Source organism: Drosophila navojoa, chromosome 2, assembly GCF_054131105.1.
Source record: "Drosophila navojoa isolate 15081-1374.11 chromosome 2, UAZ_NAV_1.0, whole genome shotgun sequence".
NCBI classification, from domain to species: Eukaryota; Metazoa; Arthropoda; class Insecta; order Diptera; family Drosophilidae; genus Drosophila; species Drosophila navojoa.
Window position 1 is genome coordinate 15033953 of NC_142890.1, and position 13553 is coordinate 15047505.

The window sequence follows — 13553 nt, forward strand, 5'->3', positions numbered from 1 at the left end:
TCTGAATTAACATGTTTTTATTAGCCGATGTCAGCACCCAAAGCTTTCATAACAGTGCCCGACAATGTTACTCAGTCGTGGTGCCAGACTAACATTAAAAGCTTTACTAGTGTAAAGCTCAAACAGAGCTTCTCAATGTGCTGGGATTGGAATGCAATTTTTAGCATGTACTTAGCGAATAACTTGATGCAGCTTTTATGCAGCTAGAGTTATATGTAATACGGGTATATGGATTCAACGCAAGTTAACAGGAGAACAAGAAGAAAAAAAAAAGAAATACTAATTTTGTACTTTTTTAACTCTTCTGCCTCCTTATGCCAGCAGCCGCATTCCTGCACGTCTTCTTATACCCTGCATGATCATACTCGAGCCATGAATTAAATAAAAATGAAAGTAGCATATCGAAGCTGCATCTGATTATAGTAAAGCTAATTATCACTTAATGATCGCTTTCAAATAGTATTTGCGAGGCTTTATGTAAAACATGCATGTATAAATCTATATTCGATATTATAGTTCAATTTATTTGTACAAAATATTACGCTTAAGCAACGAAGTTGATTCTCAATCGTTTTTGCACACGAGATTCGACTTAAAATACTAAATTTACCACAATAAGTTAAAGCCTAAAAGTATGCTAATCCCTTACATAGTCGCACTTAAATACCTCATACTCATCACGCTCTGCTCTAGAAGTAGACCGACGAATCGTTGGAAATGGACAGCGACGTGCCACGCGGCGCCGCCAGCTTTGCCACCGACTGTGAGCGCTTCTCGAAGCAGCTGAACGTGTACCAGTGATCGTTCATGCCAAATTTCTCGGCGTCCTCCAGGCTGGCCGGCAGCGTGCGATTCAGTGTCTCCGGCAGCAGCAGCGTCAGGCAAGCGCCCAGGAACGAGATCACGCCGAGGATGATTTCCGGCAGCGGCGAGAAAACCGAACGCGTATCCAAAATGTACACACTGAGGAATGTGAAAGCATAGCCCATGACGTGCACCGCGCCCACGCCCTGCCCCCGCACACACGTCGGAATCAGCTCCGTGGCGTACTGGGCGCCCGAATTGTAGGCCACCGTCACTCCAAAGCGTCCAATCACCGATAGCGTCACCAGCACAGTGGTCGCTGTTGGGATGAGAAAGTGAGTTAAAGCGGAGAAGTATATAGAATAATTAGTTAGACTTATTTAATAACAAGAGGCAGAAACATAACATGTGTCGCTTAGAGAAAATTATTAGCTAGAAGCTATTAAAATTGTTGCAAAGTTTAAGTGAAAAACCCAACAAAGAATTAAGTAAATGATAAGAAATAGCGAAAAAACAAATATTTTAGACTCTGTAAAGATTTTTGAGAACTGGTTTGCCAGCATAAAAGTCTGGCATCGACTTACTCTGATTGCTGGCATTGCCAGCGGCGAAGAGAACAATGCCCGTTACCGAGATGAAAATGCCACTGAGGAGCAGTGTGATGGAAGTCATTGCCTTGCGTCCGATGCGATCTTGCAGAGCAATGATCAGCAGGCAGGCGGGCAGAATTGTGGTGGCGCTCAGTGTGAACATCAGAAATGGCGAAATGCCAAGGCCTTGGACGTTGCGAGAGACGGCATCGTAGCACAGGGTAATGACCATGCTGAGCGAGAGTGAATCAGATTGAGACTACAGTGCGCAAAGAGAGCGGCCTACTCACGATTTGAAAAACAGTATAAAGGTGTTGCGGCGCAGTCGGGGCGTCTTAAAGAGGCCCAGTATATTCTGCTTGCTCGTCTCTAAGTTTTTCTGGCTGACTTTGCAGTCCTCGATGAACTGCTCATAGACGCTGTCATCGATCTGGCGGCCATTGATCTTGGCCACGCGCTTCAGGCAGGCCACAGCCTTGTCGTACTTCTGCTTCGAGATCAGCCACTGGGCGCTCTCCGGCACAATGAAATAGAAGAGCGGCACCAGGCCCAACGGCAGCGAGGTAACAAGTAGAAAGGTGCGCCAGTTGCCCACGAGCACGGCGATCCAGGGCACGCACATGGAGCCCAGGCAGTAGAAGATGCCGATGCAGATGCTCAGGCCCAGAGTGCGCATGGATGGGCGCACGTACTCCATGACTGCAAAATCCAATTGATTGGAATAAATTTTCAGTTTATGTCTCAAATCCCTCCACTCACCTAGAATGTACATCATCAGAAAGTTGGCGTCGGTGGCGAGTCCGGCTATGAAACGGAACACGGAGAAGAGCGCTAGATTACTGCTGAAGATTGTCAGCAGGTTGCCCAGCATGCCGATGACGTTGGCCAGGATTAGGATGGGCAAACGACCCACTTTATCCGCGAGGTAGCCCAGGCCCAAAGTGCCTATCACGGAGCCCACAAAGAACATGGACTGGCCCAGGGTCAGCTTCCATGCATTTTGGCATATCCAGTGCATTTCGTTGCTGAAGCTCTGGTAGCCCATGTACGGCTCATAGCGGTAGCTGTGGCACGTTGCAGGGTGGCTCGCGTTGGTGCTCAGCGGCTGGCAGCTGGACTCGCTTGGTGGCGGTGCTGTCGGATCGTCGGCACACCTGAGCGTGGGAGGTACGAATATTGAGTATACGCCACGTCATTTGCTTGCAATCGATATTTACCAATACTTGGGCACGATGCTGATGATCGTCTGGGAGTAGTAGTGCATGGACGAGAGCAGGTTGATCAGACAGAACAGCAACAGCATCAGCCACTGCAGTCGACCAAAGTCGCCGCACTTCTCCAGAATTTTGTCCACCTCGAGCATTGTGTTGTCGCTTCTGTGCTCTGCAGTCTACTCACGCTCTCACTTATCGCCTCAAGTACCTCTGTCTGCACTCTGCCAGCAGAACGAATAGCTTTATTCTCGGAACTTATCCCTGGTAAGCCGATGGCCGCTCTGTGTCGCAACGCTTTTAGAATATGCCTTACATCTTACTCAATTGAATTTGCCCCAAGGTTTCTTAATAAGTGCAGCCAATTATCTTTCTCTTTATCTCGTCACGACTCATCTTTGCAAATAAGGAAATGAATAAAAATAAAGTCCATAATCTAAGTTGAATTTTACTGATTGATTTTACTAAGCTGTGTGGCTCAGAGGATTTGCTTTCCCTTCAATTTTTAACTATAGAAATTTTGCACACATTCCACATTCGACACTCTTTCATTGATTATTAACGGCAGTTACAAATATCCGCTATATATATATACCAACTGTTCGAAATGTTATCTATACATATGCATGTGACCTACGGAAAAACAAATATTGCTGCAGTCAGAGGTCTGTGCTTTGTGCTTTGTTTGATAAACATTTGAATTGACTTAGACACAGCAATCCAAAATTATTTTCATTGTTTATGACAATCCATCATCTAGTCGAAATGTACATCACTTGCTAATTATGGAAAGGAGATAATTGAAATTAAAATATACTATTTATTAACTTTTTTAATATCTTACTTTAATTTATGACCTTTTCTGCCACATATCCAATGGGAACTTACTGTAATAACACTTGCTAATTCAAGTTTCTCTGCTCGGTAATATTCGAACTGTGTATGACTGGGCTGACTTATCGAATCGGCTCATGTATAAGAAATGGCTACGTGGATTGTATTTTGCTTCTCGCACCGAAATCGACGATAAGAAACAGATTTTCTGAAACACATCTGAAACAGCTGAGGGCCGTTCGAATTGAACCCGCACTCGGGAGAGGCCGCCACAGCTGCTACGTTGATAATTCGATCAGAGTACTTGAAACGTGAACTGCAGCACGCCGAAGTCAAGTTTGAAATGTTGAATGGTCGGGCACGGACCCGGACCCAGACGCGAGCCCGGGCGACTCTCAGCCGAAAACAAATGCATCGCATTCGATGTGACGCTATTTCGTTTGAAATAGATAAATATAGATTTTGTCCGTTGAAATTGGCGAGCTCGAAATTGTTTAGCATGCGATGCGATACGCTCACAGTTATTATATAGCTAACAGTATTTATGCGTGCGTATCGCTCGGTGTCGACTCGACAATTTAATGCCGCCCACCCGCTGCATTCTTTTCATTTGCAAACAGTCAAGGCCGCGTAAACGAGCTGCTTGCAAGCAACAAATAAGATGCAGGCATTCATTTGTTGATCTGATAATAACAATATATATATAAATTGCTTTTGTAAACATTTTTAACAAACAGTCGGACCCTATCGACTGCAGGATACTTACTCTCGGGCAACACGGCGCAAGTTTTATAAGATTGAAAGGAAGTAATCATTCCGATTTGCCCAATTTGTAAGCAATAGAGTAATTTTGTTATTAAATATCGTTTTCCTGGACTGCCCCGCCCCCAGTAGGAGCAGGCGTGTATTTATTCGCGAAAGCGTTAATAAGTAAAAACTCTAAAAACCAATATACTCATTTATTTTTTATGAATGAGTATAAACATTTACTATTCACATTATGGAAACTCTCTCTGAACACTCTTTGAAAGTCAACTCTACATAATTGGCAGTTGCCTCCTAGCCAAGATATGCATCCTTTCGATAGAAATCGGATGATTCGTATTAGGTAAACTTGGAAAACGAACAAACATTTTTGCTTACGAAAATCTAAATATTTTGCTTAGTTATTTAGGGCTGTTCTCTGCTGTTTCATGCCTACATTTTTATTATAATGTTTCGCCTATTATGATAGCAAAAGCGTGTTTGTACAAGTGAGTTGTTAAAATACATCCAAAACATTTCGTGCTCGTGCTCATTCGTGTCATTACAAATAATAATATTCGTGTTTAGTCAGGTGTCACTCACAGCAAATATTGAGTCAATTTGGAGTTGCCTTCCACGATTTTTCCAAAGTTGGGTCAAACACTTACAAATGTGAAAATAATAGGAAGTTAAAGTCACGGCTTTGTTTATGAATAATCAGTTTAATCTTAAGCAATTAATATTGATACTTATCAGATAAGCGCAGTTCGTTCGATATTCAATGAAATTACCCATATCGTCTGCCAGCACACAATGCATACATAGTATGTGTGTGCCCTGAAGATTGCAAATGTGAGCTTCAACTTAAGAACATTAGATTGTCGTCGAAGAGATTTTTTCTCTCTTGGGGCACAGGGAAAAGCGTTGGGCTGGCTTAACGAAAGTTTCCGCCTCGGCCAGATTTTCCGGCAGCTTTCTGTAAGTTAGAAAATCCATTTGAAATGAATAATTTTTATAGAGCTGAGTGGCGCACCTGTTTAGAGTTTCTGGGAGAGTCAGGCAAAGGCCAGCGCCGATGAACATTAAACAGCTTATGAAGATGGATGGCAAGGGCTTATAGAACTTGGCCAAGTAGATCACATAGAAGACCAGCGAGTTGGAGGCCAGCCCAACGACGTGTATGTTGGAGAGGGCTCGCCCCCGTACGCTGGTCGGTATTATCTCGGCTGCGTATTGGATCTCCGCATCGTAGGAGACCGTCACGCCGTAGCGACCCAGGCCGATCATGACGGCCAGCAGGAGCGCGTTTTCCTTGGGGTCCAGGAAGGCAATGAGGAAGCCCGTCACTGTGGTTATGATGCCGCCCACCAGCAGCGCACCACAGGCCATGCCCTTCCGTCCGATGTTGTTTTGGAGCAGCAGAATGGTCCAGCCCGCCGGCAGGTAGTTGATGGATGTGTAGGAGAACAGTTTGAAGGGCGAGGTGCCCAGTCCCTCCATATTGCGGTTGATCACATCATAAGAGAGTGTGATGATGACCCTGAATAGAAACACATCATCAAGGGCTGGCACTAGGAGCTCACCAGCTAGAACTCACGATTTCAGCAGCAGGGAGAGCGTGCATCGTCGCAGATGCGGCGTTCTGAACATGCCCATGAAGGTGTCCTCATCGCTGGTCAGCTTGAGCTCCTCGTGCGCCTTCTCGCGATAGTGCTTGACGAACTCGTCGAACACAGAGTCCTCCACCTGCCGCCCGTTGAACTTGGCTACCCATTTCAGGCACTGCACGGCCCGCTCGTACCTCCTCTTTGTGAGCAGCCACTGGGCGCTCTCGCAGATGAGCAGCGGGTAGGCGAGCACCCCGAGAGCGGGCAGCGAGGCCAGCCACAAGTAATGCCGCCAATTGCCTATCCAGATGGCCAGCCAGGGGGAGGTCATCAGGCCGAAGCAGTAGAAGAAGGCGAGGATGATGTTCAGCCCAAAGGTGCGGCGCTTGGGACTGAGGTACTCGAATACTGACCACCGTATATAACCGTTTATTCGTATACTGTCATACAATACTGTAGTCGAGATACTCACCCAAAATGTACATCAGATAGTACATGGTGTCGGTGGAGAGTCCGGAGACAAAGCGGGAGAACGCAAACAATGGAAAGCTATACACGAACGAGGTGAGAAAGTCGCCCGATGCACCGGCCAATGTGGCCAGCAGTAGCGCCGGCAGACGTCCAATGCGATCCGACAGATTTCCGAATATCACCGTGCCCACAACGGAGCCAAGGAAGAAGAAGGACTGCCCCACGGCCGCGTGGTGCGACTTGTCACAGACCCACTTCAGCTGCAATGAATATTAGCCTATCTCAAAGAGTCTTTAACGAGTTGTCCTCCTCACCTCGGTGGTGATGCTCTCGTAGCCCTGCTCTCGCATGAATATCCAGCTCTGGCAGTGCCCGCTCCTCGCTGCAATGCCAGTGCCATTGACCACTGCCTCCAGCAGGGTGCAGGACTTGTGAGTCACGTTTGCGTATATCTGGCGAAGATCTGAGGAGTTCAGATTCTTTAGATCGTCATGGTAGCACCTAGACCAAGCGCACTATTAAACACGGCTCGCGAACCGAATCCCTTCCGCCTTACCAGTGCTCCGGAGTGAATGTGATCAGAGTTTGCGAAAAGTAGTGCAGCGAGCTGAGTATGTTCGTATAGCCATAGAGCAGCAGGATCACATGCTGAAAGCGCCCGAATGCTCCGCAGGTCTCTAAAACGTGGCTGAAGTCCATGCTCACATCGGCCGGACATCTACCCACAAGTCTCATTTATGGACTGACCAAATGCGCCGAGAGTTGCCGCTTAAACACTCAATCGGCGCTGTAAATTTAATAACATTACAAGCGAGCTATCACTGTGGCACATGTTTTACACCAATAAAAACAGCTGACCCACTTTGGCAACACAGCGTCAACTGCTTTCATATCCATGGGAAGGGACTCAGTCAGCTACCAATTTTTCTAGGGCATCATAAAACATATTTTTCATCCAACTCATTTCCCAAGACACATTACATCGACCACAAGCATGGGGAACGACTGAACAGATTTACAATATATATATTTGAGAGTCAAAATATTATTTTAATAAAGATTAATTAAAAAAAAAATTAATCTACATTAGAGATAATATATATACTAAAATCGAATGTATTTAAATATTTGCTTAAACGGACACTAAACAGATGAAACTGCGTAGGCAATGTGCTTTCCCAAAGACATTCTTACCACAACTGCAAGAGCATTATGGGAATCCATTAACTGGTATGAAATCATCAATTGGAAATTAGTATTTTAATAAGGCAATAAGGGAATGAAAAGTGGAATGCAGCTTGATGACTTCAAGCGATACTCAAACGACTTAGAAACTATGCCAGAGATAGCTGTCGTCGGCTTTAGGCACGAATAGGTTATAAAAGTAATTGTCTTAAACGGCAACTGTGCCTGTAACCCTCAGCTAAAAATATTAAAGGGTTCTGCTGTCTGCAGTGGTTAATAAATAAATAAATAAATGTATACAAATATCCAAATACTAATGAAACGTTTCTCTTAGGGGTGAATGTTTGATTGATAAATAAATAAATATAAAATATACTTATATTTATACATCCGAATACCAACTCGATCGCTTAGTGTTCATTTCGTAATATTAGAATTAAGTATTAGATCTTCAGCTATAATAATAATCAATCATATAAATAGACTTTTACCTCAGATATAACCAATCGTCACATTTTGCTTTCTTCGGCTCGTTACAGAGGTTTCCATTAAACCTTGACTGGACTTGCACAACATGAGAAGGAAACTGCAAATCGACATTGTCTTGTGATCAATTGTCTCGATCAGTCGAATAGCGGCACGACTTCTTGCTATATTTGTCACATACCAAACTGGATGCGGACTACAATGGCTGGAACTGTCAATGGATTTGCAGATCTGCGGCTTGCAACAAATTTGTGATCATAAATTAAGTGCACTCAGTGAACATGATACAAGTGACATTATTCGTTCTGGCTAACGGCTTCGAGTTGGCTCGGCCGGGCAGGGTGGGGGGTGGCAGGGGTGCAGCATGACTATGTGAGTGGGCCAGGGCACAAATGCGGCGTTGCCTAAGCTGTGGGCAAGTTGACCTTTCGCTTTTTGTGTCTGGCGGCTGCTGGAGCGAAGCTCTTGGTTTCTTGTAATTTAATTGTCGACTGCCTGACCTTTTGCGCATGCGCGAAGCTGTTGTCGCTACTGCCGAATGCCGGCTGCCATTTCGTTTGGAATTGAATATCCAATGGAGCTGGCACTAATTACAAACGTTTAAGCCTGGTCAAAGTCCTGGCCCATAATAAATTAACATTTCAATTGTGTGTTTGGAGCGCGGCAAACGTTCACACAACTGCCGAAAATCGCAAAAAGTGAAAGGGCAACAGCAACAGCGGCTCTACCCAGGTCCCTTTAGTCGGCTAAGCGGAAGAATAACCTTTCTAAGCCGCTGCAGCGAAGTTGAACCCAGACACACGATTCGATGCATAGCCAGGTGGCTGCCCAGTCTTACTAATACATATATACTAACTCGTTGTTGTTGTTGTTGTTGCTGTTGTTGGTGTTATTGGCTGTTGCGCGCCATGTGGCATGATCAGTGCGGGACTGTTAACTGGTCTCTCTTGGCGCTTAGCGTTGATCTTCAATTAGTTTATTGTTCGCTTGGTCTTTTGCGCCATGTGAAGCAGGCGACATTTGCCGCCAGTTTTTACTATAAATTGCCAGAACGCCATCGAAACGTTTGCAGTTGTTGTTTCTTCTTCGTTGTGCTCCCATCCAAAAGTCGGTTAGCCACATTCCAAGTGGTGTTCGGTGCTTGGACCAGTTAAAGGATAGACAAGTGGAGAAACGCGCTAGGACATCGAAGCGCTGCAATGCTAAAGGTGTGACTAGAATGAGGAGAAGATGCTTAAATAATGCTGAAATCAATTAAATAATTCTGTGGCAATTAATCAAAGTTATATGGGAGCTAATCATTGGCGCTTGTCTTCTTTGCAGATATTTCTGCTGAGCGCTGCGCTGGGCATTGCCTGCGCCGGCGTCATAGGACCTGGGCCGTACTATGGCGGCCCAGCCGGACCCTTGCACACCTATGCGGGCTATGGTCCACACCACGGGCCACCGCAATACGCGGCACCAGGTGAGCTAGTGGGGAAACTAAGAAAGTTTTCGTGATTGAGTTTCGTGTGCCTCTGCAGCACCCAAGCCCGTTGCACCGGAGCCGTACGACGCTGATCCCAAGTACTCCTTTGGATACGACATACAGGATGGCTATACGGGCGACTTGAAGAGCCAGCATGAGACACGCCACGGCGATGTGGTCAAGGGCAGCTACTCAGTGGTGGATCCCGACGGCACCAAGCGCACCGTTGACTACACTGCCGATCCACATCATGGCTTCAATGCGGTGGTGCGTAAGGAGCCGCTGGCTTACAAGCCAGTGGCGCCACCCGCACCTGCACCACATGCGCTGCTGCCCGGACCCGCACCTGCACCACCTTTGCCGCCAGTGCCCAAGGCCTCGCTGCCGTTGCTCTCGTATCCCTTCGCTTTGACCGCCTTGCACCGTGCTGGCCCGGGACCCGCTCCAGCACCAGCACCTGCACCGGCTCCTGCTCCCGCTCCTGCACCCGTACCCGTGGCTCCCGCCCACCTGCCCACCGCACACTTCCAAGCCGCCTATCCAGCGCTAGCCCACTCGCCGTACGCCCACTACCCAGCCGCCCTGCCTGGCCCTGCCGGCGATCCTCACGCCTACTATCACCACTGAGTTCGATAAGCCCTTGGCACTTTGAAGGCGATCTGGCACCTCATCTCTCTTTCTCTCTCTCTCTCTGCTCTGTGCTTTGCTTTGCCACTTTACCTATAAAACTTCTGTTCTCTTCCCCAATGCTCTTCTGTACCCCACCTAAATCTCTGCTCCAGGAAGATTCACTTTATCCATGGTTGTGTTCGTCATTGGATGTTGGAAATACGTTTATACATATATCTTGTACGCGGGCTTATCTCATAAGTTTAACTGAATATAGGATGGCATGCGTTGTTGTGTTCCACGTATAAGCTTACGTTTGCTGCTAAGGTTATTGATCTTGAAATAAAAGTACATTTTATACGACGAGCACTTGGAGTATTTGTTTCAGTTTGGAGTTGGTTCAGATCCTGAAATTCTAGCTCACATTAAATTGTATTCAAGTAGTTAAACACTCTTGGGTAACTCCGTGAATGTGTTTTATTTTGTATTTATTGTATCAACTCTTCTGTAATTTTATAATTTGCTTGTATCATATGATATAGTATAATTATAATTTGATTATGTATAAATATATGTATATGTTGTGTGTGATTTGTATATGAATGTTGAATTATTACTTCTTGATATTATTTGCACATATATGCGTACGTATGTATATTTATGCATGCTTTACATATAGACGTGTGTATATATATGTATGTATATAGTCTCTACCACTTGTAGAACAGACTGAAATGTATAAGATCATCATACTAGATTCCATCTGCGTCAAGTTACAAATTATATTAATATATATATATTTATCATATAGATAGATTTGTTGCATTGGTCTTTGCTGCATCAAACGAGATATACAATTTAATAAGATTATAGTCCTTAGTTTTGTAGTAAACGGTATCAAAAGATAGGTACAATTGAATTGGCCCGTGCTCATACACAAGCTACCACTAAAATCATTTTGGAGCCCTCGTCTCTGTGGCCAAACGAAACGAAAGAGCAAAAACGTCCATCAATTAATCAGATATCATTAATAAGTCGCATCGCTACTTAATGGAATGGTAAGCATTTAACTATGGGTCTGGGCTGCTAGGCTGGGCTGATGCAAAATTTCGCTAAATAAACTTAGTATTAGTTAGATATCAGTTAGCTTCATATGTGGGTATTATGGATACGAGACATCGAGTTGCACACTAAAATATTTCGAATATATCTAATAGATACATAGATAACCAAGAATGGAGCTAATATAGCACGCAGTATAATTTGTATAACTTTCGTTGATTGTTTGGCTTTGTGTCTAGCTTAATATCGTATAATTCATACCTTGGCTGCTATAGGGCAAGATATTTACATTTATCATAGACAACCACTTGATGCACTGAAGACTATTTTGGGATATGCTTGAATTGCTTCACCTCTTATTCGTATTACACTTAATTCATTAATTTGTTCGTTTAGTTTTTGCCATCTATAAATGAAAAGTTGTATCAAAGCTGGCAGCGTTTACTGTTGCGTATATCAAATTAAAATCGTGGCTTGCCTTAGACAGAGCTTTAATTCGAGTATGTCGAATAGAATATGCATTTGTTTTCTTTATGATTGATCTTCAGTTTGAGTAATATGCAAGTATTTAAATTCGTATTGAATATATGTTTAGGTTAGCTTAATTGTAATTGTATTTCATTTAAGTTTTTGCATTTCAAGGATATGTTCTCTAATAGTTTAATATGTTTATCCAATGATTCCTAAGCATTCTCTTATAGCTCTTTTGGTTCATTCGTTTTTAACTTGAAACGGAGGGTTTTAACTGTTTGATTGGTTATTGGTAGGACTTTAGTAATTAATTCGGTTAAAACAAGAAAGAAAGCTCTAGTCGAGACTGCTCGACTACGAGATCCCCTGAACCCTACAAGCAACTGATATTTCAAACTGATATTTCAAACACACACGCACACACACACACACACACGCATACAAACAAACACACGCACACACACGCATACAAACAAACACACGCATATACACACACTCACAGATACAGGCGATTGCGCTTGGGTTGCGCTGCAGTGTTGGCAATATAATGATAACTTATTTGTTGAATAATTTAATTTCTAGACGTACGATCATAATGAAACTTTCAGAACGTAATCATAATGTTAAAATGTATGTGTATACCGAAGCACAAGTCTCTAGTATTTGATATACGACTTTTACAAAGATGAGGGTGAGGGGGTGGATTTAGGGGTGGGGGTCAATTTTAACAAAAACCGAAATTGTATAAAATACATCTTTATATACATTTTAAAATTGGAGACTCTAGCTTGAAAGATGTAGGAGATATAATTTTTTAAGTGATCTTCGATAAGGTTTTTTATCGATAAAAAGTATCGGAATGAGTTATCGTTTTTTAGTGATAAACTCGATCTGCGCGTGATATGTACGGACATTTTAAAAAAAAGTTGAAGTCTCTAGCTCTTATATCTTCTGAAATCGACGCGTTCATACATACGGACGGACGGACGGACGGACGGACGGACGGACGGACGGACGGACGGACGGACGGACGGACGGACGGACAGACAGACGGACAGGGCCAAATCGACTCAGCTTGTCGCCCTGATCAAGAATATATATACTTTGTGGGGTCTGCCACGCCTCCTTCTGCCTGTTACATACTTTTAACAAAACCATTATACCCTGATTTCCCATTTTCAATGGGTTCAGGGTATAAAAATATTCATAGTGGGTAGCTTTACTACGCTAATTGTGAGTTGAGAGTGGAATTTTAAATATATTTATGCATTGATATTCATATATCAATTTGTTTCCATAGTCAGTTCTTGTTGTTTGCATAAACCAAATTGAGTTTAATAAATTATTCAATGAATGCAAAACTAAAATGAATTGTTAAAATTTTCTTTCAAGAGATTTGTAATGAATTTGATTTTCAATGTTTTATTAATGTTGTTTATATTGTCGATATTTTATTTGTTGATTTTCAACACCAATTTGATTTTTTTGTAGATCGATTTTCTTTCGTTCTCATGAATATTGATCCAGATTAAAACATCCCCAGGATCTATTTGAAAAGCTACTGTTTATGGTTATGGTATTGGTTATGGTTATTCAAAGAGTCTAATTTACCTTTCGTTATATTGAGTACATAACATATCTGTATATATTTATATAAATAGATATATATTTATGCATTGTGATTATGTGAATTCCGTTTTTTAGACATCTAAACATGTAAGATTGGTTTATATATTTAAAGCGCTTCGAGTTAGTTTTATGTATCGGTCTCATCTGTCGTATGCACAGATGAGATAAGATAATAATGGATTTAATTTGACTAGTAGTATCTTTAGTGGAATTATATTGATTTAGCTAGTAAATATCGTATGTATTCTTTATGGGCTGATAGTAGAGATTATTAGAAAAGGTGGTCCATTTAGTCATCGTATCGTAATTGAGTTTCAATTGAATTATGCTAAAAATGCGTGTGAGATAAATAAAACAACAAAATGAAATCAAAATGCAACTG

At 43.1% G+C, this 13553-nt stretch overlaps 3 protein-coding genes across 6 annotated transcripts; 1 reads left to right on the forward strand and 2 right to left on the reverse strand.

Moving 5' to 3' along the window:
- Positions 1 to 394: 394 nt before the first annotated feature.
- On the reverse strand, positions 395 to 3844 carry LOC108659156 (organic cation transporter protein). Of its 4 annotated transcripts, none has more exons than XM_089264187.1 (6): positions 3450 to 3844; positions 2612 to 3001; positions 2154 to 2548; positions 1685 to 2093; positions 1389 to 1627; positions 395 to 1123 (listed from the first exon to the last, which is right to left on the reverse strand). In XM_089264187.1, exons 2-6 carry the CDS (start codon positions 2755 to 2757, stop codon positions 690 to 692), a joined length of 1623 nt encoding a protein of 540 aa, XP_089120313.1. In that variant the 5' UTR covers positions 2758 to 3001; positions 3450 to 3844; the 3' UTR covers positions 395 to 689. The 4 variants fall into 4 exon arrangements, with proteins under 4 accessions (XP_089120313.1, XP_089120315.1, XP_089120309.1 ...); XM_089264189.1 differs by lacking the exon at positions 3450 to 3844 and having other exon boundaries at positions 2612 to 2829; positions 2922 to 3155; XM_089264183.1 differs by lacking the exon at positions 3450 to 3844 and adding an exon at positions 3071 to 3125.
- Positions 3845 to 4685: 841 nt separating this feature from the next.
- On the reverse strand, positions 4686 to 7193 carry LOC108659155 (organic cation transporter-like protein). Its single transcript, XM_018111954.3, has 6 exons — positions 6818 to 7193; positions 6576 to 6762; positions 6263 to 6521; positions 5781 to 6198; positions 5217 to 5723; positions 4686 to 5159 (listed from the first exon to the last, which is right to left on the reverse strand). The coding sequence occupies exons 1-6, from the start codon at positions 6994 to 6996 to the stop codon at positions 5057 to 5059; spliced, it is 1653 nt and encodes a 550-aa protein (XP_017967443.1). The 5' UTR covers positions 6997 to 7193; the 3' UTR covers positions 4686 to 5056.
- Positions 7194 to 8901: 1708 nt separating this feature from the next.
- Positions 8902 to 10572, forward strand: Cpr92A (Cuticular protein 92A). The gene is made up of 3 exons (XM_018111958.3): positions 8902 to 9140; positions 9256 to 9397; positions 9456 to 10572. Exons 1-3 carry the CDS (start codon positions 9132 to 9134, stop codon positions 10025 to 10027), a joined length of 723 nt encoding a protein of 240 aa, XP_017967447.1. The 5' UTR covers positions 8902 to 9131; the 3' UTR covers positions 10028 to 10572.
- The last annotated feature ends 2981 nt before the right edge of the window (positions 10573 to 13553 follow it).

What these genes read in the sequence shown, in the direction of transcription:
- LOC108659156 (XM_089264187.1), bottom strand. Translation starts at nt 2,757, where the DNA reads ATGCTCGAGGTGGACAAAATTCTGGAGAAGTGCGGCGACTTTGGTCGA. An exon ending in TTTATACTGTTTTTCAAATC is followed by an intron (nt 1,628 to 1,684) that starts GTGAGTAGGCCG and finishes ACTCTCGCTCAG; the next exon opens with CATGGTCATTACCCTGTGCT. An exon ending in TGGCAATGCCAGCAATCAGA is followed by an intron (nt 1,124 to 1,388) that starts GTAAGTCGATGC and finishes TCATCCCAACAG; the next exon opens with CGACCACTGTGCTGGTGACG.
- LOC108659155 (XM_018111954.3), bottom strand. Translation starts at nt 6,996, where the DNA reads ATGAGACTTGTGGGTAGATGTCCGGCCGATGTGAGCATGGACTTCAGC. An exon ending in ACGAGAGCATCACCACCGAG is followed by an intron (nt 6,522 to 6,575) that starts GTGAGGAGGACA and finishes TATTCATTGCAG; the next exon opens with CTGAAGTGGGTCTGTGACAA. An exon ending in CTCTCCCTGCTGCTGAAATC is followed by an intron (nt 5,724 to 5,780) that starts GTGAGTTCTAGC and finishes GTTTCTATTCAG; the next exon opens with GGTCATCATCACACTCTCTT.
- Cpr92A (XM_018111958.3), top strand. An exon ending in ACCGCAATACGCGGCACCAG is followed by an intron (nt 9,398 to 9,455) that starts GTGAGCTAGTGG and finishes GTGCCTCTGCAG; the next exon opens with CACCCAAGCCCGTTGCACCG.